Below are 27095 nucleotides of genomic sequence, written 5' to 3'. Positions count from 1 at the left end.
TTCTTGAGTTTCCCTTCTCGTTCTCGATTACCACAGGAAAGCTTAAGTTAATAAGCTACATGAGTCTAAATCATCTCTAAGAGTCTCTAAGGTGAAATATTGCTCATTGCCTCAGCCTGCAATAAAACACTCAATTCATGATACTTTCTCATCTCCTAATTTTTATACCAAATAATACAATGTCAGTGTTGTGTACATGAGACAACAATATTGAAGAATCTATGGATTTCACGCTGTGATTGGTGATCGGCAATATCAGGATCGGCAGATACTGATTTTGGTGATCGGCCCTCAAAATCCTGATCGGCGCATCTCTAAACAGCATTGTTCCCACCGCCGGGGGACCAGGAGGAGACTTCTCCTATCACCATGATGTTACGCCACTGATCAAAATTACAGACTTCTACATGCTTTGTAAGTTGAAAAAATTGGCAGTGTATCAAATACTTGTTTTCCCCACTGTACATATACACATACAAGTGGGTACGGAAAGTTTATAGACCCCTTTAAATGTTTCCCTCTTTGTTTCATTGCAGCCACTTGCTAATATCAAAAAGTTCATTTTATTTCTCATTAATGTACACTCAGCACCCCATCTTGACAGAAAAAAAAGAAAAACTGAAATATCACATGGTCATAAGTATTCACAACCTTTGCTGTGACACCCATATTTAACTCAAATGCTGTCCATTTCTTCTGATGCTCCTTGAGATGGTTCTGCTCCTTCATTGGAGTCCAGATGCTTTTAATTAAACTAATTGGACCCGATTAAGAAAGGTACACACCTGTCTTTATGTTTAATAATGGCCACAGTTACATGATGTTCTTTAATTCGGAATTAATTATTCAGAATTAAATAATTCAGAATTTAACTATTTTTCTTCGAGTTTACATGGAAAATGGAAAGTAATTCCGAATTGAGGTTTACATGGAAAACACGTTTGATCGGCTTTATCCAATTCCTCTACAGGTCTGGGGGTTGGGAAGGTTCTGATTGGATAGGGGGGCGGAAGTTACGTCTACCGGAATAAAAACAAACTTAGCCGCTACAACTTTGAAAAGCTCACAATTTTCATGTTTCCTGTTTCCATCTGTTCTTTTAATTATTTCCAGGTCCTCCAAAATATTTATTAAATAAATCATCTCTGCTCTTGACCACCGTTTACTGCGTGCTGCCATCTTGAAACTTTGTTTGGAAAACCAGCCCAGCGCGGAATATAAGCGTCATGGAGACAGACGGGCGAGGGAACGAGCAGAAAGAAAGACCGGGATTAATTTAAAGCGGAATGAGTGTAGACATGATTACGGAATTATTCTATTCGGATTTAAAATCGGAATAAACCAGCCACTTACTTCGGAATTAAGTTTAATTCTGAATGGCCATTTTCATTCAGAATTAGGTGTTTACCAGCATGGTATTAACCATTAATATATGTGCAGACAAAAAAAAAGGGAATTAGGTGTTTACATGGTAATTTTTAGTCATTTTAAATCGGATTTAATTTTAATTCTGAATTAAAGAGTTATTAAACTTCCCGTGTAAACGCACTGATTGAATACTGGGTCTGAATACTTTCCGGAACCACTGTATGTATGTAATATATATAATATATATACACACACATATACGTACACACATATGCATATGCATATACACTTGTATGTATGTATATATATGTATATATATATATATATATATATATATATATATATATATATATATATATATATATATATATATATACACACACACACACACACACACACACACACACACACGTGTATATGTATGTAAATATTGAGAGCCAGAGAATCTATGTCTATGAGTCTATGTCATTTCAAAGCTACCAGAGCAGCACAGAGATCTCTCTGGCATCAAATAACTGCAACCCCATCATCCCCAGCAGTGTTGAAACATAATCCACTTTCTGCAGTGTGGGAGTCGCTGCGGAGATGAACGCCATTCCCCGAGCCATGCACGTCCCCAAATGCAGTGTAAATTAACTGACTCTCAGTGCAATAAAACTACCCATAATAACACTCTGATCGGGCTCACATTCAACAGAGCACGGTGCTGCATGCAGACAGACAGCAGCTGCTCAGGCCAGCAGTAAATGACTGTAGTTTATTGATGTAAAGCAGAACGTCAAGCTAACGGTATGTCAGTGGTAGTTTCCCTGCTGCTTCGTCCCTTAAGCCTGATTTATGGTTCTGCGTTAAACATACGGCGTACGGTGCGCGTCGCCGCGTACCCTACGCCGTGGGCTCTGCGTTGGTGTAAACGCGGAACCATAAATCAGCCTTTATTCCAACATGTTTTCACGCCGAACATCCTTCTTTAATATTAGTTCACACTGACAACTAATTGGGATGGTACTTACCTCATGACAAAAACTGCTGTCAGGGCCAAATATTTGTAACAGAGTCCTTGGGGGTATCGACGACGAGGGAGTCGTTTTTATAGTTTTTTCCAAACTTCGCTCCAAAGGCTCGGTTGGATAAAGACTCAAAATGAATGGGACTCTAGTGTCGGTGTGACACGAGCTTTTGGTTTATAGGTGATTCGGTTAAGGTGTTGAATAAGAAAAGAAATTCGATATTTTTTTTACAGAGTAATCCACATATTTGTTTCGAGCGGCTCCACTGGTGGGGATGAGTCACAGGGAGGACGGGGGGAATGAGCAGCGTTTCTACGCGGCTCTGACGCACTTGTTTCGGTGGATGTGGAGCCGTATATGTGTCTATGTGTGGATAAATGTCTATGTGTGGAGCCGCACTGTTGCCGCTGGCCGCCCGCAACACGTGTTGCGTTAAAGGACGCACCAAAAGAGTCAGACCAAAAAAAAAGTCATCTCCAATTTAGTAGGCCTACTGACAAACCCCCATAGACATATATACACCACATCGAGTGGGCTTGCCCGCTGCTGCGATACGTCAACGTCGCCGCCATATTGGATGTGGCAAGACTGCGCTGTAAACTAATACAAGTGAATGGACTTATTTTCATAAAGCACCTTTCTACAAAGACATTTACGTTTTAGGTCTCATTTATTCATTCACACACGCACTAATATACTTGGGAAACAGTTAGGCACAAATATAATATATTTAATTTTCTCAGATGGCAAAAATAAGAACTTTATTGATCCCACATAGGAGTAATTCATGTTGTATCAGCTATAGAGAACAAGGTGGTGCCGAAAAACAATTTATATCCCCCCTCACAAAAATAAGAAAAATAGAGAAACATATTTTCTCATCAACAAAACATATTAAAAAAAATTCAAGTAACAAAATAACATATTTTAACCATTTTTCAGACAATAAAATAACATTTGAATCATTTTTCAGACAATAAAATAACATTTGAATAATTCTTCAGATAATAAAATAACATGTTTTGTTGATGAGAAAATATGTTTCTCTATTTTTCTTATTTTTGTGAGGGGGATATATATTGTTTTTCGGCACTACCTTGTTCTCTATAGCTGATATAACATGAATTACTCCTATGTGGGATCAATAAAGTTCTTATTTTTGCCTTCTGAGAAAATTAAATGTATTATATTTGGTACCTAACTGTTTCCCAAGTATATTAGTGCGTGTTTGAATGAATAAATGAGACGTAAAACGTAAATTTCGTTGTAGAAAGGCGCTTTATGAAAATAAGTCAATTTACTTGTATTAGTTTATAGCGCAGTCTTGCCACATCCAATATGGCGGCGGCGTTGACGTATCGCAGCAGCTCCATGGAAGGAGGAGGATAGATTTCTATGACAAACCCCCACCTGAAATTAAACTTATTTGAATAATGATACAAAACACATCATTAAATATCGCAGGCCGTGAAATATGATCAGCATAGAAATGTTGTGAGGTTTAGTTTTTTTTAGAAATCGTGGCCTATGGAGTTTTAATTCAAATCCAATCTTTTGTATGCCCCTGAATTATTTGAGATTTGAATTATCAGACCGAGGGAGTGGGCTACTACTGATTCTACTGTACGTTATCTGTAACCTAAATTTAGATTCCTCTACTGTGTTTTTGTTTTTGTGTCGTTTTGAGCTGGTGGTTTCGCACGGACCCGAATGCAGCAAGTGACGCAGTTTGGGGGACGTAACACGTACAGATTCTTCCTCTGCTGCTTTGGGCTTTTCCCTTCAGGGGTCGCCACAGCCAATCAGCTGGCTCCATCTGAGTGTCTCCTGCATCCTCCTCTCTTACCCCAACTACATTCATGTCCTTCATTTATTGAGAAATATAACATAAATTGCTCTTCCAGAGAATTCCATCGTATTCTAAAAGCCATCCCACTTCCTTTAATACAGCTGATATAGAATACATTAATATACTCAAATGTTTCAGTCAAAATTCCAGAACTTAAACTTAATGAATTACACATTAGTGACCAGAAATGTAATAACAAGATTATTGGAAAAGCTCTAAAATGTAAAATATTTTTTGATTTTAACTCACCAGCAAAATTAAAAATTGGAACTGACAAAATAATAACTAATAAATTATGTACATTTATCAAATGGCCAAAAGCCCCAAAAATAAAAGAGATCCAATTTAAGATTTTGAACAACGTATACCCAGCTGCTGAATTTCTGCGCAAAAGATTCAACTTTGTAGTAGAACCCTGTGGGATGTGTGAAAAAAACTATATTGCAAAAAGCTTATATGAAGCGATGTCTTTGTTTCTTAATTTTTATTAATACACTTCCCATAGCTTGTCAGTAAGTGTATGTTTTTTTTTTATTTTTTATTTTTTTTTGCTCTCAACCCCCCCAAATGTTGAATATCTGTAGATAATTGATTGTATTGTTTCATGTGCCTTTTATTGTATACCCTACAGAATTTTGTTCAATAAAGTTTGAAAAAAAAAATTATTTAATGCTATATTTCATGCTCCTATGGCAAGCCGTTTTAATTTTTAACAGCTAGACTGGATATGTGTTGTAGATATCCCCAATTCCATTCTTCCTAGTCAAAAAGAGCATTTCAGATATCTACAATTACATTCTTCCTGTCCACAATTGTCATTTCACATACCTACAATTACATTCTTCCTAGGAAAAATGACGTCACTTTTCCCATTCATGTGTATGGGGTTTCTGATTAGAGATATTTGCAATTCAGTTGCAGATATCCGCAATGTGAATTACGCATATCTGCAACTGAATTACCACTAGCTGTAATTCCAGTTTCAGATATCTACAATTTAATTCTGACTAGTCATAATTCCAGTTCAAGATATGTACATTGTCCTTTTTAGATATCTTGAATTAAGTTTTGACTAGTCAGAAACAAAGTTGTAGATATCTTGAACTGGAATTATGACTAGTCAAAATGACATTGTAGATATCTCAAACTGGAATTACAGATGGTCATAATTTAATTGTATTTAATTGGGGGGCGCAGTATATGCATTGTGTTTAATTGTATGTCTATAATCAAGTTATAGATATCTTGAAATTAATTTTAATTAGAGATATCTTTAAGCCACATAGATATACACACACACACACCAACGTACACACACACACATATACATACATTCATACATGCATACATACATACAACCACACATACATATACACGCTCACACACACACACATACAGCCACTCATATACATATACACACTGAACATACAAACACATAGCCCCACACACACACACAGCCACACAGATATATATACACACACACACACACACACACATATACACATAACCACACAGACATATACATACACACACACACACACACATAACCACACAGACATATACATACACACACACATACATATACACATACAGACACACACATAGCCACACAGACATACATACACGCACACACACACACACATACACTCTGGCTTGTTCACCTGCATGCTTGTATGTATATGCGTATGTATGTCCCAGTCTGTTGAGTCTCAAAACTTTCCTGAAGCTGTTCAGAATCACCTTCATGCCATGTTTTAGTTTGTTTGTGCTGGGTGTGGCAGAAGCACTTTTCCTGCGAGGTTGTAGGCCGGTATTAAATGCAGGGTCATTTGGTCTGACTGACCGAGGTGGGGAAGTGGTTTGGCCCTGTAGCCTTGTTTAATGATCAAATAAACCTTGTCTAGTGTGTTGTCTCCCCTGGTAGCACATTTAACATGCTGATGGAATTTGGGGAGGGCAGTCTTTAAATCTACATGATTAAATTCCCCAGCAATGATGTGAATAGCCTCAGAAAAACCCACTCTTTTGGCTCCAACAGTTTTTGACGTAAATCACAAGCCCCCCACCCTTGCTTTTACCGGAGTCTCTAGTCCTGTCATGCCGGAATGTAGTAGCCTCTATAGTCAGAGCCGTCTGGGAGATTTGCGAGGCCCTGTGCGACATGGCTGGTGGGGGCCCTCGCGCGCTCGCTACGCTCACGGGCAAAATTTTTGGGTTTTTCAGGTCAGATCGGGTGTCTATATGACACCCGAGGAGATTTCCTATGTTAACAGAAATGCATACATGTAAATACTAGCAAGATAGTTTTAGATCCAACACAAACAAGTCAGGCAGTAATTTGGTTATTCATTTATGACCACCAAATTCAAACAATTTCAGCAAGTTGAACAAAAATGTTTCAGTAAATAGTGATAATATAACTGAAATATATAGCTCAGGTTACTATCAATGTATACGCTCTCTTACAAAAATGAAATTACATCATGCTCAAAATGAAAGTAATATTAGATGGTCATAATACAGCGGGAATATTTAACTCAGGATACCATCAGTTTACACACTCTTACAAAAATGAAATAAGGCTACATCATGCTCAAAATAGGAAATATCAGATGGTCATAATATAACTAAAATATAATGTCAATGAGTGTTTCAATGATATCTACTGTAACTATGATCTTGTAATGGGGCCTGTATGTTGAGGGTGCAGACACATGAGCGCGTGCACAGCCTGTCCCTGATGTGACTCCACTCTGCTCCTGGACACCTTCATCCAGCTCTGCAGGGGGACCAGGTTCCTGCAGGGGGACCAGGTTCCTTCATCCAGCTCTGCAGGGGGACCAGGTTCCTTCATCCAGCTCTGCAGGGGGACCAGGTTCCTTCATCCAGCTCTGCAAGGGGACCAGGTTCCTCAGGCTGTTGCTCCGGCTCGTCCATCACGTCTCCATGTCTGAGGCATATATTATGGAGGAATACACACGCCAACACAACCGTCGGAGCAGAAGTGGGGCCTCACCTCCAGTGCCTTGAAGAAGGTGGCACGCCACCTTGCCTTCATCATGCCAAAGCTCCCCTCAATGATGGAGCGGGCTCTGCTGTGCCTACTGTTAAACCTCTCCTGCATCCTCCCTTGTAACGGGTGCCTGTAAGGTGTGATGACGGTGACCGGCAGCTCCAGACAAGGGTAACCGACATCTGCCAAAAGAAAATAACCTGGTGGGGGGTACGGGGCTTCAACATAAACAGGGCTGTTCTTAAAAATGCGTGTATCATGGACAGAACCTCCATACCCAACAAAAATGTCCAAAAATCTCCCATTGGAGTCACAGATGGCTTGAAACTGAATGGAGAGAGACTGTTTGTAATTAAAATAATCCTGTTTATTGTGTTTGGGTGGTTTAATTCGGATGTGGCACCCATCCATAGCCCCCACAGCCTTATTAAAGGCCTCATGTTGGGCTAGATTACCAAATCCTTGGCCAACTTCATGTAGTGTGTCTGCACTGGGGAAGAAGATGGCTTTGGATTTGTTCCTGCGGATCGCTTTTGCAATCCTGTGGACTACACGGCACACTGTTGTTTTCGGGACATCAAAGGCCTGCGCAGTCACTTTGTAAGAAGTGGCATCCGCCGGCCAATAAACAAAAATGAGGACCTCCAAATGATGCCCCCATCCGTGGTCCCTCTCCTAGGCCAACAACTCCACAAGACCGTGGAAAGCCTCTCTTGTAAGGCGGAATACAGGCTTCATGTCCTGCTCCACACCCATGTATAACCTGAGGACTGGCACTCAGCGATTGAGCCTGGCATACTGGATGTGCTGGTATGGGTAAATTGAAAGAAAGACACTACATTAACAAGGAAATACATATTGTACTGTGCGCATATTTAAATTGTGTTCATTGTTGAATTTTATGCTCCTTTATATAGGCTACCACTTTGTTTTCAAATGTTAAATGAATGATGACTAAAAAGAATAATATTAAATGTAATAATTATTATTTTACTCTTGATTTCAGACCCAGGGGATCCATATCACAATAAAAACACAATGAAAAACAGCAGAGTAAAAATAAAATAAGTTATCATTAGCAGTAGTAGCTATTATTGTAAACTTACCTCTTGTAAGGCAACAGCCAGAATGTTAATATCAGGCAGTCGCTCCCCTCTGTGCCTTTTCCAAGATCACAGCAACATCATTCCCAAACTTAGAATACCGGTACGTAACATTTTGATCTGACAAGTTTCCTGTTTCTGCTAAGTGCTGTCCCATTCTTATTTCTACCATTTGGAGCCTTCACACTCTCTCACACTTGATCACTCCCAGCTGACGTCACTTAAGTCTGTGAGGGTCCAGGGTTTGAGGGTTTAGGGCAGAGATTCGGATTGGGTATAGATATACACAAAGGTAAACGAGACACAGGTGCAGACGATCAGGGCAGATGGGGAACAGGAAAGTCAAGACAGAACTGAAACTCAAGGACATGGGCTTTCAAAATAAAACAAGGAAATGTCAAATCCTGACAGGAAGACGGGATAACAGCCAATTATGGGCTTAAATTAAAGGCACTTGGACTTGACAGTGACCCGTACAATTACCCCAAGAACCAGTGGTCCATAGACATTAATATTTGGCCACGAATCCAGTTTCCTGATATTTATATGTACTTAATTTCTTCGCCGGGGAAATACACGAAGCAAAGCTTGAAAGCATACAAAAGTCTTGACGCTTGGTCCGACTTCAAGGCAGGATTTGTTGGTGAAATCGCGGATACAAGCGGCCGAGATGAGTTTCCTCCGCAGGGCGGCTGGACGCTCCCTTAGAGATAGGGTGAGGAGTTCGGTCACCCGGGAGGAGCTCGGAGTCGAGCCGCTGCTCCTTCACATTGAGAGGAGTCAGCTGAGGTGGCTTGGGCATCTGTACCGGATTCTCTTGGACGCCTCCCTAGGGAGGTGTTCCAGGCATGTCCCTCCTGCCTAGGGAGGTGTTCCAGGCATGTCCCTCCTCCCTAGGGAGGTGTTCCAGGCATGTCCCACCGGGAGGAGACCCCGGGGAAGACCCAGGACACGCTGGAGAGGCTATGTCTCTCGCCTGGCCTGGGAACGTCTCGGACTCCCCTCGGAAGAGCTGGAGGAAGTGTCTGGGGTGAAGGAAGTCTGGGCATCTCTGTTGAGACTGTCTAGTTTATGAAAGTCTTTGAAAATGTATACGGGGCCCCTCAGGAACTTGGGGCAACCGTGTAGTTCTGCCTAATGGTAAGTCTTTCCCTGATTATAGGGTGTCACACTGTGGTGGGGTTGACTTTTCCTGGGCCTTTTTTGTCTTGTCATTTCCTGTTTTATTTTGAAAGAAGTAATTTTCCTCTCGTTTCAGGTCACTTGCCCTTCCTTATGTGTCACCGGTCTGATTGTCTTCCCTGATTCCTGATTGGGTTCACCTGATCAACATTACCCTCATGTGTTCAAATAGTCTGCGTCTCCTCTGGTCTTGTGCCTGTGTGTTCGTCTCCGTTCATGTGCGTACACCCCGGCCGTCTCCATAGTATTCTTGATCAGTTTTTGCCACAGTATGCATTTGTCTCCTCCGTGTGGAGTGACTTTGAGTTATATCTTAGTTGAAATTTCTAGTACATTTTTGCAAAAACTTTTGTCTCCTCCGTGTGGAGTGATTTTGAGTTATATCTTAGTTGAACTTACAGTGAATTTTTGCATAGCCTTTAGTTTCCTCCATGTGGAGTGATTTTGATTTTTTTTTCGTATTGATTAACCCTGCTTCTTCTGAGGAAGAACGTTATAGAGAATATTTCTTAGCCCCCCTTTTTCTCAGCCTTGGGATTGAGCCGGAATCTCTAATAAAGACTCTGATACCCTGCATCTGCCTCCTGTGTACAAGTCTGGTCCTGACATGGAGTAAATGACCATTTAACAGATCAACTAATTAACATAATCCTAACCATTTTTTCGATTAAAAAAAAAAAAATGTACTGGAAGTTGGCTCAACTGCCACATTTACATCAAATTCCTACCTTATATTTACAAATTTTTAGTTATTTTGCCCCAAGCTCTGGAACGAGCTGCCACTGCACATACGCTTGGCTCCTTCTATGGCTGTTTTTAAATCTCATCTTAAAACCAATGTTTATTCACTAGCATTTAATTTACCATGATTGTTTTATTCAATTTGTGTTTTATTTTTTACTTGGCCTGTTTTGTTTTTGTTTTCCTTTCACTTGTCCAGCACTTTGGTCAGCTGTTGTTGTCTTTAAAGGGCTTTATAAATAAACTTGACTTGACTTGACTACATAAAGAAAAAACTGATTTACGAATGTCACATCATAGTCAGCACCATTTTAATATTTTTACTTTCTTTACTAAATGTAATGGTACGGATTTGAAATGACTATGAGTCTTTGTACAACACAAAGTTTTAGTCTAGTCATGGCCCCAATTGCTCTAAACTTTATGATCTTTAATTAACACGTTTAATAAACTCGTTTTAAGTGTGTGTTTTTTTTAAACAAAACTTTATTGAAAATAAACAAACTCTCGAAGAGGATAATGGACAAATGTCAATTTAAATGCACAATGAAAAGAAAGGAAAATTAAAATTAATTAATTAATTATTTAACAAGGCGCTCTAAGAATTAAAAGGTGCATATGAATAACAAAATAAATTAAGCATTTAAATGTACATAATGGAGCATAGAAAAGGAGAGGAATTATTAAATTGGAATAACAAATAATGAGCAACGTCTAGACTTATTTTACTTGCATTTTTGTTTTCTACTCTTTTGAGACATGTGAAAAAAATCTTAAAATCGTTAATAAAACCCCGGAAAGAGGGTTTACAATTTCTCCATTTGGCACAATGAATATGGTACTTACCCAGTAACAAAATTATATTAATAATATCAGAAACAGAAAATTCCAAATCATCCATGAAGAAAATAATATGGCTTAATTCAAAAGGTGGAACATTTTGTATGCGATTGAAAGCAGGAAATTCCGTTTATTTGTAGGGCCGTTGAAGGCAGCACCCAGTGTAGTGTCAAGGAGACTGGGCGGTCCGTGCTGCGGGCCCGCTGGGAAACACATGCAGGGATATATAGTATAATATAGCCCAGCTCGGCTAAGAGCGGCGTGCAGGGAACACCGGCCAAAGGTAAGGTCCACCTCGTTATAACATTCACGTGGAAATGTCACAGAACAAATTAAACGGCTGTGCTTTGATCCGGACGGTGTGCGTGTTGTAACGAGAGGTGGTCTAATGATTCACGCTGGTTCACGCGGGGCTCGGAATAAGTTACAATAATGAGAATAAAATATGTGCGCGACCACTGTACTGTCTGTCTGTCTGGTTGCTGTTTGTTGAAGTCCCAACAATATTAAATGCTCTTAGTATGTATGTATGTATGTATGTATGTAGGTATGTAGCCTATATATGTGTGTGTGTGCGTGTGTGTGTGTGTGTATATATATATATATATATATATATATATATATATATAATTTATTATGATGAGTGCACCAAGTCCACAAAAAAAGAAACTGGTTTGAAGCTGAAATGAATGACTTTTTGCGTGGATCGCATGGCGACGGCGTGGCTTTCAACTAATATTTATAACATATATATCATACACTTTCACTATTGTTTTAACGCAATTGGGGTTTTGTTTTATTAATGCATTTATATGGGTTTGTCTCATGTCGTGGTTGACGTGTTTTGATTTAGTAACCGTTTTTATGTTATAACACGTGACGCCAAACGGTGCGTCCGTCGTAAAGCGGCTGCTCTTCCAGCTGCTGCTCTGGTGAGGGTAGTCGCTGCTTTAGTTCATGTGCTTTGGGAGGAAGGAACACCTGTGAAGTTTATGCCAAACTGTCATACGGTGACTGACATACTAAACAGTATATACTCAAAAAGTATACTTAAGTTTGGCACAGTTTTGAGTAAATATCAGTAGTATGCATTAATCCGGACGTACTATTCAGAGCCACACGGCACTTCCTGCCGTTACCATGGTAACAACTCCTGTCACAGCAGCAGTAGCAGCATCGCTCCGCTCCGCTCTTTAACAAGATGACATTATATCATATTATTATATACCAATGTTTCTCAATCCTGGTACTCGTGGACCCCTGTCCTGCATGTTTTAGATCAGGGGTTTTCAATTCCAGTCCTCAGGCCCCCCTGCCCTGCATGTTTTAGATGCTACCCTGCTTCAGCACACCATGATACAAGGAGCTGTGTCATCAACAGAGTTGTACAGACCTCGATGACAAACTAATGAGGACCATTAATTAGAATCAGGTGTGTTGATGCAAGGCAACATCTAAAACATGCAGGACAGGGAGGCCCGAGGACCCGAATTGAAAACCCCTGTTCTAGATGTTTCCTTGCACCAACACACCTGATTCTAATTAAAGGTCATTAGCTTGTCACCAAGGTCTGCCCAACTCTGTTGATGACACAGGTATTGTATCACGGTGTGTTGAAGCAGGGTAGCATCTAAAATAGGGCTGAAACGATTCCTCAAATAATTTGAGTAATTCGATTACAAAAAATGATTGAGGAATTTTCTCTGCCTCGAGGAATGGTTTAATTTTGCAGGTATTTCGCCCGGACTACATTTAATGCGGTACAACGTGCTTACGCCGCGCACGTTAAAGGGGGAAGAAAGAGGCAGCGGTTATGTTTGGTTTTAGTAAAATGCCGTGCTCAGGCATAGATATATACAGTATATTATATATCTATGTGCTCAGGCAGTCTGCAATGGCCCAGACGGGAGACACATGTAGTTCAGTGCTTAACTTTTATTTTTAATCCACTCTATATTTTTCTGGTCCGTTCTCCTAATTGCTCCCCCTCTAAAGCCTGATTTATGGTTCTTAAATCGACGCAGAGCCTACGCCGTAGGGTACGGTAGAATACTCGATTACTAAAATATTCGATAGCTGCAGCCCTAATCTAAAACATGCAGGACAGGGGCCCATGACAACTAGGATTGAGAAACACTGTTATATACCAATATTATAATATTAATATTATATAATAATATTATTATACTTAATATTATACTTATGACATTTACGTATCTGCGCAGCACTTAGCAACCAAACACCGCTGCATTGCATTGTGGGAAGTTTCTGCTAGTGTCCATCAATCCATACTAATAAATTTCTCCAGAATGAGTAGGGATAGCGCAAACTATTGAGTACGTACTAATGTTTCGGACGCACTACAAAATCTCACATACTGTTTTTGCTACTCGTTAGGGTGGAAGTTTGGAATTTCGGACGCAGCTTATTAGTATGGAATAATCTAAAACACAAACGATGCATCCGAAATGCCATACTAAAAAGTATATACTCAAAAAGTATACTTAAGCTCGGCACACTTTTGAGTAAATATCAGTAGTGTGCATTAATTCAGACGTACTTTTCAGAGCGCATACGTCACTTCCTGCCGTTGGGAGGAAGTGACGTGTCACAGCAGCAGTAGCAGCGCCGCTCTGCTATTTCCCGTTTATTCTGGCCGAAACAAAATGACATTACCGGTATATAATATTATTATATACGAATATTATAATATTAATATTATATAATAGTATTATTATACTTAATATTATACTTATGACATATACATATCACTTAGCAACCAAACGCCGCTGCATTGCATTGTGGGAAGTTTCTGCTCGGCTAGTGTCCATCAATCCACACTAAAAGATTTCTCCGGAATGAGTATGGATATATACTATTGAGTACGTACTAATGTTTCGGACGCACTAAAAAATCTCGCATACTCATTTTGCTACTCATTAGGGTTGAAGTATGCGATTTCGGACGCAGCCAAAGACTAAGATGAATGTAAAAAATGATGACAATAAAATAATCTTCACAAAAAAACAATTAAAATGAAAGACAAGTTGCCCAGTCAACTAAAAGCTTGTTTAAATAAAAATGTCTTCAGCTGTTCAGACGCAGAACAGGAGGTAGAGCGATCCACTGACTTTCAGGTTATCAAGACAACTGCTTTACGTGCTAAGAACTTTATTCAGCAATGTTGAAAGAGTCTCTAGTTTTACTGCCTCACTCATTGCTTTAGAAAGTTTTATAACATAGCAAGGCTATAGTTGAAAGTTAAAGGATTTATCTCAAATCTGACTTCACAGGATTGCTGAGATGTACCTTGAACCCTTTGTGTGCATAAATGCTCTCACTGACATTGCGTTTACATGGGAAGTTTAATGCCTCTTTAATTCAGAATTAAAATTAAATGAGTAAAAATTACCATGTAAACACCAAATTTCGAATGAAAATTGCCATTCCGAATTAAATTTAATTCCGAAGTAAGTGGCTGGTTTATTCAGATTTTAAATCCGAATAGAATTATTCCACGGTCACGTATACACTCATTCCGCTTTAAATTAATTCCCGTCTTTCTTTCTGCTCGTTCCCTCGCCCGTCTGTCTCCATGACGCTTATATTCTGCGCTGGGCTTGTTTTCCAAACAAAGTTTCAAGATGGCAGCACGCAGTAAACGCTGGTCAAGAGCAGAGACCATTTATTTAATAAATAGCTTGGAGGACCTGGAAATAATTAAAAGAACAGATGGAAACAGGAAACATAAGAATTGTGAGGTTTTCAAAGTTGTAGCGGCTAAGCGGCTAAGTTTGTTTTTCTTCCGGTAGACGTCATTTCCAGTAGACGTAACTTCCGGTCCGCCCCCCTATCCAATCAGAATCTTCCCAACCCCCAGACCTTAAGTGGAATTGGATAAAGCCGATCAAACGTGTTTTCCATGTAAACCTCAATTCGGAATTACTATTTCCATGTAAACTTGAAGGAAAATAGTTTAATTTGGAATTATTTAATTGGGAATAATTAATTCCGAATTAAAAAACATCATGTAACCGTGGCCAATGGAAGGTTGTTTTTTTTTGGTCATTTTAGTGGCAGCAGTGACCAGCTTCTTACTGTGGTCTGTGAAGTCCAGCAGAGGGAGAGATGGGGAGGATGAGTTGGATGAGGCTTTTCAGTCCTGTCTTTTGTGCAGAGACAAGGCGCAGGCAGGGGCCCCATCTCAAGGCTACCATTGGGCTGGATCTTATTCTCTTGTTTTTGGTTCTTTCTGTCCTTGTCCAGCGGAACAGATTGGTAACTCAAAACATAGAAAAGATTAACCGCAAACAGTCTCACTTCTGATCTGTGGAGGCAGAGACCATCTGCCTTAAAAACAAATGTCTGCGGTTCCAGGAAAAAATGTATGTGGTACACAAACCTGACAGCCATTTGTTCAGGCTAAACAGCCTGCTGAATCTCTCATCTCCTCGCATTGGTGGTAAAAGGCCATTAATAAACACTTCAGCATCCAGACTATTAACTGTATCAAACAGATTCTTGAAGTCTCGTTTTAGCACCCCAGAGTGCTGTTTCACTATATCATTTGAGCCAGCGTGTAATATGAGGCTTTTCATGGTTCATGTGCAGCCACAGAATGGTAGTCAGCTGACCTGATTATTTGGCCACATGGCATTGCTGAACTTAGACCTGACCATCTGCAGGGACCCCAAGATTAGATTAGATTAGATTAGATTCAACTTGCACATGTCAAAAGTAGAGGGCAACAAAATGCAGAACTATCACAGCACTGCTCCCACAAGCTTGTTTGGTTGGCCTAGGCATGATGGGTGCACCACTTCATCCACCTCTCTTCTTACCCTTATGTGTCCATCACTCTGGAGCAGGGTAAATCTGGACTCATCAAATCACATAACCTCCTTCTATTGCTTAAGAATCCAATCTTTATACTTAGCCAACGGAAGCCTTTTTTTTAATGATTTGATAAGTGGTTTTCTTAAAGCTGCATCTGTTTAGTCCCAATCTCTTGAGGTCCATTTGCATTGTGTGTGTATGGATATGCTCATACTGCCACCATTAAACATAGCAGCCACTTCAACTGTGTGTTCTTTTTTTTTTTACAATTTGGTGAAATCAAATTGTAAGTGATCGCTCATCACTATTATTCAAGATTTTTCTCTGAACACTTTTCGTTCTTGAAGATGATGGCTCCCCACTATCCGTAGACTTTTTAATAATGTGTTGGACATTTCTTTCTCTCTTTTTTTCCCCCCATTTTTTCATCCCAGTGCTCCTACTTAAGTCAGTCCTGGGTCTTGGACACTTATTAACCCAGTTTCAGTAACTTCAGACTTTTTTTTGGACAGGCAGTGTACATGCACAAATGTACAAACCCTCTTTTGCATTTTGTCATTCCAGAGAAAGCTTTCGCTGTGTGTGTATGTGTGTATATATGTATGTGTATGTGTGTGTGTATGTGTGTATATATATATATATATATATATATATATATATATATATATATATATATATATATGTATGACAAATATACACAGAAATTTTACCTGGTGTAACAGCATCCCTTAACAATAAATAAAAGCGAAATTAGCTCGAAAGAAAACAATATATACAATTGTAGAATAAATAAAATATATATATATATTTATACGTGTGTGTGTGTCTTGAAAGGTTCATGTGAAAAGGCCTCCTGGAGTTGCTTTCTCAGACGGTCATAGTCATTAAGATTATAGGCATGATGAACTGATAAGTGTGAGACTTAGTGAGGGGTCATATGTCCTCATGCAGCGTTTGATCAAGCCTACTCAGACTATTAAACTGTACACTGCACTCACTGACATTTGGTGAGAATACACAAAGCCAACCCAGCTGAACTTTGCATTGAGCAGGCCAACATTTGTAAGAGGTTCCACGGACAAGGGTGAGTTACGCTCCATCATTGACTGGCCTCAATTCAAATGCAAACTAACTGTTTTTTTTTTTTTTTTATTATTCTTTTATTTACTTGTTTTTTATGTGTCTTATGATTATTTTTGTAGCCCATGTTTTTATCTAATTTTAATTGTGAAGCGTTTTGGTCAACCCTGGTTTGATTGATTTATTGATTGATTGATTGATTTGATAGAAATCATCAAAGTGGTGCTAACCAAGTTTTGTTTAAATGTAACAGAAACAAGGTCTTATTTACAAATTGTTGCCCTTCACTGCTACATACAGCTGCCAGTATGTTAAGGATATCTCAGAGGAACAGTCCAATATCCCTGGAGTAAATTCTTGCCCTTATTTTATAATATTACTAATCCAGCCAGTGTTGTGAAGTACAGAAATTTTAACCAAAAATTAATCGTGTTTTTCCCCATTTGTCCCTTGTGAGACTTCTTTCTGAACTAAACTACATTTACAACAGATCAGAGTCAATTGTTTACAATTGTTTACTCAGCACTATCTGAGCCATGTATATAAACAGGGGGGCACATAACTTTTTCAGTGAGTTACTCAAGTGAGTACCAGGAGACGGTGTTTGGTACTCACTCCATACGTAGTGGCCACAGTTACATGATGTTTTTTAATTCTGAATTAATTATTCCGAATTAAATAATTCCGAATTAAACTATTTTCCTTCGTGTTTTCATGTAGTGATTCCGAAATTAAGGTTTACATGGAAAACACGTTTGATTGGCTTTATCCAATTCCTCTTAAGGTCTGGGGGTTGGGAAGGTTCTGATTGGATAGGGGGGCGGACCGGAAGTTAAACTACCGGAAATTACGTCTACCGGAAGAAAAACTAACTTAGCCGCTTAGCCGCTACAACTTTGAAAAGCTCACAATTTTTATGTTTCCTGCCATCTGTTCTTTTAATTATTTCCAGGTCCTCCAAGCTATTTATTAAATAAATGGTCTCTGCTCTTGACCAGCGTTTACTGCGTGCTGCCATCTTGAAACTTTGTTTGGAAAACCAGCCCAGCGTGGAATATAAGCGTCATGGAGACAGACGGGCGAGGGAACGAGCAGCACAGGAAGACTATTTATTAATTTAAACCGGAATGAGTGTATACATGATCGCGGAATTATTCTGTTCAGATTTAAAATAGGAATAAACCAGCCATTTACTTTGAATTAGCTGTCTCCATCCACAGGTCAACAGCTAGCTATGGGTCAAATGTCTCTGGTCTGCTTTGACTGGTGAATGTGCATCAGGGCTGAGAGACGATCATGTGACAGACGAGATGTGAACTTGGTTTTTATTATGTTGAAATGTGAGAATCCCCTCTCACTAGCTGCACTGCTCAAAGGCAGCGTAAGAGACAGCTTAATCACCTTGTTGATGTTGGAGTAAGCATCTGGGTTACTTGTATTTACAATTTGAACCAAGTTGTGCACGGAACAGGCTCCCAGGCGTTTTCCTGCCTGCTTTAAGCGCATCCATTCAGTCACAGTGGTGTCTTTGTCGAGTTGCAAATGTGGCCTCATATTTCTTGAGAATGCTGCAAAGTGTTGTGTTTCCAAAAGTGTGGAGGTGTTGCATTTCCTGAGGCCATGTTGAATACTAAGAAGTGATCACATGACTTTAGGGAGTCATATCTGCTTTCAAACTCTTCAATTAACCCCCAGAGTAAGTTTGTCTCGTCTCTCTCAGCATTAGAAACACTGTGCGCTGTGGCCTTCACCACCAAGCAGGAGTGTGAACTGTCCAATGGACACCATAAGCTCATCCTTACATTCTCCAATGGTCAGCGTTTCCTTCTGAAACCGAATGGATGTGGTCTTCAAAATGTTGCCAATGTCAAGCAGGTTTGACAGAAAGCAGTGAAAAGGCTTTGTGCAGATATGCTGCACTGTTCTCACTCGCAGGCAGTTGCATTTCAATGGCTGCCAATAGTCTTGATGTTTTTAACAGGGTTTCATGCCTCCATGCTGACCTTCTGATATTATCTTACCCAGTTTCAGAAAAACATCCCATTTTTTTCACACGCCTTCTGCAGTGCAGCAGTTTTTTTTGCTCCACGTTTTTGTAAATAAAACTGCAGCAGCTTGACCACAGAGCGATTAAATGTGGCACAGTAAGGAACATTACGATCAGTGTGTGTGTGTGTGTGTGTGTGTGTGTGTGTGTGTGTGTGTGTGTGTGTGTGTGTGTGTGTGTGTGTGTGTGTGTGTGTGTGTGTGTGTGTGTGTGTGTGTGTGTGTGTGTGTGTGTGTGTGTGTGTGTGTGTGTGTGTGTGTGTGTGTGTGTGTACAGAACATGCACAAGCGAGTCTCCAACCGCAGCAAGTTGCCGGAGTTTTGGTACAACGGCGTTGTACACACCGACGTTGGCAGCAGCCCGTCTGCACACAGCAACCAACTTTGTTGTCTCCCCAGTCTGTCTGTTACAGCCCGCGCGGTTCCATCAGCACCCAGGTCAATCAGTCCAAGAAGGTCCCAAGGAAATCCTCCATTGCTAGACACAGACACAAAGAGACACAATGAGTGCGTTTACATGGGAAGTGGAATTCCTCTTCAATCATCAAAATGTGCGTCTCGATCCTGCGACGATGCACATTACTTTTCTCAGTCAAAAGCGTTACCGTGGCGATGATAGACGCCAAAAACGCGCCCCCCCCCCCCACCCCCCCCCTTCATCTGATTGGTCGATATCTGATAGTTCCTACTTTCTGCAATAACTTTTGAATGGTATGACGTACAGAGTCGTGGGTGGTGTCATTGGACTAGGTTTTGACTCTGTCACCTTAATTGATGTAAATTAGCCCCGCCCCTTCTTCTGATTGGTCGATATTTGATAGTCCCTATTTTCTGGCATAACTTTTGAATGGTTTGACATAGAGAGTCGGGGGTGGTGTCATCCGCTAAATGTCCAGGCCTGAAGAATCTACTTGCAAGTCATACAAGCGCTTCCACTGCAGCACGCCTGAACGTGCACAAGGGTGCGAGGGCCCGTTCATCGCTGCTTGCAGCTTTAATTATTATTATTATTTAAAAGTTTCTTGGCCAACTTTTATAGAACACGAGGAGGAAAATATTAAACAGAGCTTGCCGCTGTTCTTCATTCAGCTTGTCTCCATCTGACAAGTGGACGACAGAACATTTGTTCACGGCTAGCTTGAATATTAGCAATAGCTTGTGCCACAGTTACTGGATCACAATTCACTTCGCACACTTTACTGTTCACTGGTCTTGCCATATTTACATTATTGTGCTGAGATTTGGGGAAATAATTACAAAACTTCATTACAGTCACTTACCATCCTGCAGAAAAGAGCAATAAGGACTATTCATAAGGTCAACTACTTGGAACACACAAATCCACTTTTTATACAATCAAAACTACTGAAATTCACTGACATCATATCTTACCAAACAGCTATCATCATGTATAAAGCAAAAAACAGACAATTACCAGAAAATATCCAAAATTTATTTAGGAATCGGGAGGGAGGATATCAGTTAAGAGGGAAACATAACTTCAAAATCTTAAACATATGAACAACCTTGAAAGGTTTGTGTATCTATTACCGGTGTAAAGCTATGGAACAACCTAAGTGAGGAACTCAAACAAAGTCCAAATATCCAACAGTTCAAGAAAATGTACAAAAATATGTTGTTTAGAGGGTACAAAGGATAAAGTTCATGTGTGATTATTGTTTATTATCATTCATTTGATATGGCATGGTGATGAGAGGCAGAGAAGAACGCACCTGTTTTGTCTGCTGGATGTGGACGTAGCTTGCGGCAAATATTGCACCACGTTTCAGTGCCCTCATCGTTAGCAACCTGTGTAAGGTAAGATGAGATGATTGATTGGTCAAGTATGCAAAGGCGCGTAGTAACACAACTGTCATTACGCATTCCTGATTTTTGTTGCGCATGTGTACCTGCATACCAGTTCTGTGCACCCCTGTGTATAAAGGTTTAGCTCCACTGGTGTGGAGTAAACGATTCCTTTTCAAGGTTTCCACTTTTCCATTAAATATGTTAATCTACGCGTCCATGGAATGCATATGTAGCTAAACATATGTCTTTCATTTTGGTTCTCTCTGAGTGACATAGATGAACGTGTACAATGAATTAAGCCTGATTTAAGGTTCTGCATTAAACCAACGCAGAGCCTACGCCGTTGCTGTGACGCCGTCGTGAACACTTCGGACTTCTCCGTCACTCCATTTCTCCGCGGTGCAGTACCCCCCCAGAGCGCTAGTTGATACTTTGTTTAGCTTCCGGTTTTTCCGGTCACAGTGAATCAAAGAGATAAGGACAACTATTGTGCATAAAAACAAAACAACCCCAAAAAAAATAATCACACACACACGAAGAAAAGAGCACTGAAAGTTCACTACTGCTTCACGAACCGGTACCGGAAATGTATTGCAACCAAGCAAACGAATCACAGCCTTCTCAGTCTGCGTTGGGTCTGCGTTGGGTCTGCGTTGGGTCTGCGTTGGGTCTGCGTCGCCTCGACACGTAGCTACAATTTTTGGGAGGTGCAGGTCAGGCTACGGCGTAGGCTACGGAGAGACTCCCGCTTAGCCGTGTACCCTAGTACGGAGTAGGTTCTGCGTTGATTTAACGCAGAACCAAAATTCAGCCTTTAGGCTATTTAGTAAGATTATAGACTATGAAATTTAATTGTGAACAAAAATAAATGAATTTACTTTTTTTTTTTTTTTTTTTTTTTTAAAGCCCTAAAATAATATTATAAAAATATGATAGTCGTTATCAGCAGCAGCACCAGATATCCAAAGTTGGCTTGGCTCAGCACATTACCTGATTTACTGAAAGAGTAAAGTGATTTGGGGTATTTTTCCACTCGTCCTTCCTTTCCATCACTGGCCTCCTCACTCTGACCTCTGAGAGTCTGTGACTCCACGGTTCAGAAAGATTAAGACTTACTGCAGTTTCATGAACTGTCAACAGAAAGTCTCAAAACAAAAGATTACTTAACGTGTGGAAAAGTTCAAGGGTGGTTTGCGCTGTAGCACCATACGGAGTGGAAAAAGCTGTTTTGATTGCTGATAAAAGTAATTCCCCTGAAGTGAATTGTGTAATATAACCGGTGAATGTATCTCTTGTTCAAACAAAATAATGGATAGTGTTTTGTTTGGTTTAAATGTGAGAGTACTCAGTACAAACAATCGTACTGTTTTAAAAGCGATTTCACTCATATTAAATCATTTGAAAAAATAATGGCTGTTTTTTTCCTCCTGTTTTTTAGGAGACTGTGACCACACATTAACTCTCCACGCAGCCTTCACTTTGAGAGTCAACTAGCAGCAGAAGCTTGTTCCCAGTAAGTACTCTTCTTTTTCTACGCTTCTTTTCTGTTTTCACAGTTATCGCTCAATAGTCATATTTTTTCTGTTTTGCAATTTAGTAATAGTTTACAATGGCTTGGGGGACCCAGGGAAGGAAAAGTGCTTTAAAAAGGGACCTTTACAGCTCTGTTTGTCTGCTGTATTGTTATTGTTGTTTTTATTTATACTGTATCGTTATTGTTATGCTATATTTTTATTAACTTTCACAACCAAACAATTCACATAGCACGTTATCATACGGTGTCATATAGCAACTTCTTCAAAAATGAATTGACACTTTAGAATAAATCAAATGTATGTACCAGAGCTAATTGCATAAAAAAAAAGTATTTCATAGAAACAGGTTTTCATGCTTCTTTTGTTATATCGGCTTAAGTTCCTTTTTTTTTATACTGTAGAAAAAATAAGTTGTGGTACTGCTTAATAACACTCGTACAGTGTTTAGTGTAAATAGTTAAATTTGACAAATGCTATTCAAGTAGTAGGCAGTAATCACATTTGGAACCACAACAACACATATTTAGTTTTTTACAGTTTACAACTTTTTTTGGTTCAACATGACTCATGGTTTTTTTGTAGCTTTTTTAAAATATGTGAATCGCATTTAAAACAACCTGTAATGCAACATGATTTGCCCGAATTATTCTTATTTTAAAAATATTATGTAAAAAGAAAACAATGCTGTTCCTTTTTTTTTTTTAAAGGCCAGACCTGAATACAGAAACCAAACATATCCTTACATAGAAAATGAGACGGTTTAACTAATCAATCCTGTCACAGTGCAAGGAAAGATCTGAATAAATGTCAAGAAAACACTTTCTGGAAGCTAACAAATTTCAACCCAGAGATCTTGAAACAACAAACATGACATTTTTTTCATTTTAGCTGCTAAGTTTGGGCTGAAGTAGGTTATCTTTATGTAACTGAAATCATTCTTCAGAAAGTTCAATCTTTAACAAGGCTACTCTGCAAAAGCGGCCCAATTTGTAGTTAATATGTTTCCCTAAACCATTTTTGGTGACGCTGACTCTGCTACCACCTGCTGTTCTTTGTTAGCAAATCCAGGCCATATTCAAGCTTCTGTTTACCACTTTGTCACCGCTGCTCCAACTCAGTAGAATCTTTATTCATAGCCTCTGTAGCCCCCCATTGAGTGTGTTTACATGGTAAGTTTAATTCCTCTTTAATTCCTCTACCAAGCCAACCAATCACAGCCCTCTCGTCTGCGTTGGGTCTGCGTCGCCTCGACGCGTAGTTACATTTTTTGGGAGGTGCAGGTCAGGCTACGGCGTAGGCTACGGAGAGACTCCCGTGTAGCCACGTACCCTATGGAGTAGGTTTAACGCAGAACCATAATTCAGCCTTTACTCTGTCGTCGTCTTCGTCTGGTCCTCAGTGACTGTTCCTGTGGTGTCAGTTTAAAAGTGCAATAACCTTCTCTCTCTAAATGCATCACTGATATTTTTGTCTCTTTGCACATGTATATATTATTCATTTTTTTGGGTTTAATACTTCTTTTGTGCATTGCTCTTTTTTTATATTGCTCTTTTGAATTACTTAGCTATTCTGTATTTTTTTAGGATATACTTATACCTTTTCGTACTTTCGTGTATATTTTGTAAAAATTGTCGAGTGTGTGTATGTTTGCTGCTGCACAAGTGAATTTCCCCTCTGGGGGATCAATAAAGGTCTATTCTAACCAGCTTTAACCTTCTTGCTCAAAGGCTTGCTGCTCCTCTAACCCTCCCCACCCCCCTCTCCCCTCTAGCGTCATCATGGGGGAGGTGGTGCAGATGCACTTCACCAAGGAGGACTACATCATCTTTGCCCTGCTGCTGGTGGCTTCAGCTGGCATCGGCCTCTTTTATGCCTTCTCTGGGGGGCGTCAGCGCACAACACAGGTCAGATATCCCAAACAGAGGCTTTTTTCCCACCTCTTTGATGCACTAAGCTTAGTGTTGCTTTGTGACCCTGCATTCACACTGAAAGCGTCAAAAATCTCCTGATGCCAGCATCGCGCTGCTTGGTGCGTTCACACTGAAAGCTGCATGTACTGCATGCAGTCAGTGTTGCCAACTCCTCAGTAAGGAAAGTAGCTATTGGCTGTCCCAAAAGTCGCTAGAAGTCGCTAAATGACGTCATCGCCTAATTTGCATAATTGGCAATTTGCATATAACTGTAATGGACGCTGTAATATACATGAATAACGTCGTGGGAGAGACAAGTGAGTAAAAAACACCCTAAATATGTTTAGAACTACAAATGTACAAAAATAATTTCAACATTAACAACATTTAATGATTTTAATGCTTTGTCTAGATCCACATTACACACATCAGTTTTGTCCTGTATTGTTAAATGTTATAACAGCAAATTTAATCAAAAGATTGTTATGTAGGGTGAAATTGCTTGCTCTACAACCAACCCTCCTCCTTTATCCGGGCTTGGGACCGGCAAAGTGACCCAAAAGAAAAAAGAAACGTTTACATTTACATCCCGCTCTGCAAGCCAGCGGCGGCTTTGCGCAAGCGCATTTCATTTGCAGTCTGGACGCGGAGTGGTGAGGGTCTCCTCTCTGCTCTGCTCTGCCCACCAGATAAGTTTCCAATAACACCAGAAAAAGTCGCTAGATTTGTCGCTAGTCGCTTTTTTGAAAAAAAGTCGCTTTAGGGATCTGAAAAGTCGCTAAATCTAGCGACAAAGTCGCTAATTTGGCAACACTGCATGCAGTGGGCGGGGCTAAAGCGGCAGTGGGCGGGGATAAAGCTGCTGCAAAACTGGAGGGAACAGTGTATATAGTCTACACATATAGCGTGCACGTCTTCAGTTTCCTATTTCACCATAGATCACACTTTGGGAAGCCTTCTTTATAGTTTAGCGTTATTTCTGCATAGATAAGAGTGAGTTTGATGCTCCTTAACAAGGTTGGTCCCGGTGAAGCTGCAGTCTGTCTGCGGTGAACACTGAAACACCGGGTCGGAGTGGATTTGGTCATGACGCTTTCAGTGTGAACGCAGGGTTAGAGTACAGTGTTTGCAATCATGTCGGTCATCATCTTTTGTTTCCTACAGGAGTTCCTGATGGCGGACCGCTCTATGAGTTGCCTGCCGGTGTCACTATCCCTACTGGCCACGTTTCAGTCAGCCGTGGCCATCCTGGGCGCTCCCTCTGAAGTGTACACATTTGGGACACAGTACTGGTTTCTGGGCTGCTCCTATTTCCTGGGTCTCCTCATCCCCGCTCATGTTTTCATCCCAGTCTTTTACAGGCTGCGGCTGTCCAGTGCCTACGAGGTACTTACAAGTCAAGTTCTCAACAATCCATTTTCTGTTTATATCCATTTTTTTTTCCATTGCATGTGTGTAACAAACAAACTTTCTGTTTGCCCGTCTGCCAGATTTGCCATTGTTTTCAGGGCTTATGTCTGCACATAAGAGAAAACTGTCACACAAGTACTGGTGTTTTGACTATATTGCTGCTGGATTTATGACATGTTGGTGTATTTTCTCAACTTCTCATCTTCAATCTCATCTTTCCTCTGTCTACATTCTTTTTTTTTCATCCTACCTTTACACTTCTCTTCTGCTCATTTTAGTTTCTCTTTTTCAAGTATGATCTCAGAGCTAAACATTTCTACTTATCTGTATTATCCTTGGTGTCTTATAGCAGCAAGTGTTCTCATATTCCTCATCTCTGACACTTAGTGATTTACCAGAGTGTCTGCAGTAATATTCTCTAGATAATTATTTTTAACTTTGATGGTCAAAACTGAAACTGACCATTCTGATACTTAAAAAGAAACATCCACTGCACCCACTTTCCAACACACAGCTTCTCTGAGATGATATGAGATTTTTGATTTACACAAGTTTCCCCCGTCCTTTCTTTTACATTCTCTCCAACAGTATCTGGAACTGCGTTTTAACAAGATGGTTCGTGTATGTGGAACAGTGACCTTCATCTTCCAGATGGTATTTTGGTCTGCTTTCATATGTGAATATTAATATTTTATATTCCCACCTCAGCAGTTTTGATGACCCCAGCCTTGAGTACTTGAATCCATACATACAACAGATCCCAACTGTAGATTAAGATTTAGATTCAACTTTATTGTCATTGCACATGTCAAAAGTACAGGGCAACGAAATGCAGTTTAGCATCTAACCAGAAGTGCTTATGCAGTGAAATAAACACAATGTACAGCATATACACATATATACACATATATATAAATATGTATGTACACAGTGCAGATTAATAAATAACTATTGCTACTAGGTGCAGGTCAGATATGAATGAATGACAATATATATATGACGAACAGATGAGTTGTGATTATATGATTCACACAGATTTGAATGACAGTATATACATGGGTGATTACAGTATTTCCATGTGGTGTGGAAGTATTTACCACAGTGCGAGGAGGTAGTTGGTAAAAAGTCCAGTGCAATTATAGTTAAATTAAGTTAATAGTTAATGGTTTTGTCTCTTGCCTTTGTTTGTTCAGAACTCCTAGTCCTGTTTTGCAGTGTTTTCTCTTCTTCTCCAGGTCATTTATATGGGGGTGGTCCTGTATGCTCCAGCACTGGCCCTTAATGCAGGTACACACACGCAGGAACGCCCATAGTTATGAGAGATTTTCTATAAGGACTCTTTAGTTTGACCCACTCCGGATGG

The 27095-nt window shown here is 40.0% G+C and overlaps 2 protein-coding genes across 3 annotated transcripts in view; one reads left to right on the top strand and one right to left on the bottom strand.

Annotated features, from left to right (window-relative positions):
* The window catches only part of enah (ENAH actin regulator), an 89974-nt gene extending 87197 nt beyond the window's left edge, over positions 1-2777 (bottom strand). For both annotated transcript variants that reach the window (XM_061707389.1, XM_061707390.1), the window contains exon 1: positions 2382-2777. In XM_061707389.1, the coding sequence (XP_061563373.1) occupies positions 2382-2386 (5 nt within the window). In that variant the 5' untranslated portion in view covers positions 2387-2777. The remainder of the gene's footprint in view (positions 1-2381) is intronic.
* An 8433-nt stretch (positions 2778-11210) lies between these two features.
* slc5a6a (solute carrier family 5 member 6a) overlaps positions 11211-27095 on the top strand; it is a 35606-nt gene continuing 19721 nt past the window's right edge. Inside the window, exons 1-6 of the mRNA XM_061746265.1 lie at positions 11211-11389; positions 22316-22390; positions 24184-24316; positions 25487-25708; positions 26321-26386; positions 26968-27019. Of these exons, the coding sequence (XP_061602249.1) occupies positions 24191-24316; positions 25487-25708; positions 26321-26386; positions 26968-27019 (466 nt within the window). The 5' untranslated portion in view covers positions 11211-11389; positions 22316-22390; positions 24184-24190. The remainder of the gene's footprint in view (positions 11390-22315; positions 22391-24183; positions 24317-25486; positions 25709-26320; positions 26387-26967; positions 27020-27095) is intronic.

This window comes from Cololabis saira, chromosome 18, assembly GCF_033807715.1.
Source record: "Cololabis saira isolate AMF1-May2022 chromosome 18, fColSai1.1, whole genome shotgun sequence".
Classification (NCBI taxonomy): domain Eukaryota; kingdom Metazoa; phylum Chordata; class Actinopteri; order Beloniformes; family Belonidae; genus Cololabis; species Cololabis saira.
Note: the sequence above shows the minus strand (reverse complement) of the source record. Positions and strands in the feature narration are given on the sequence as shown.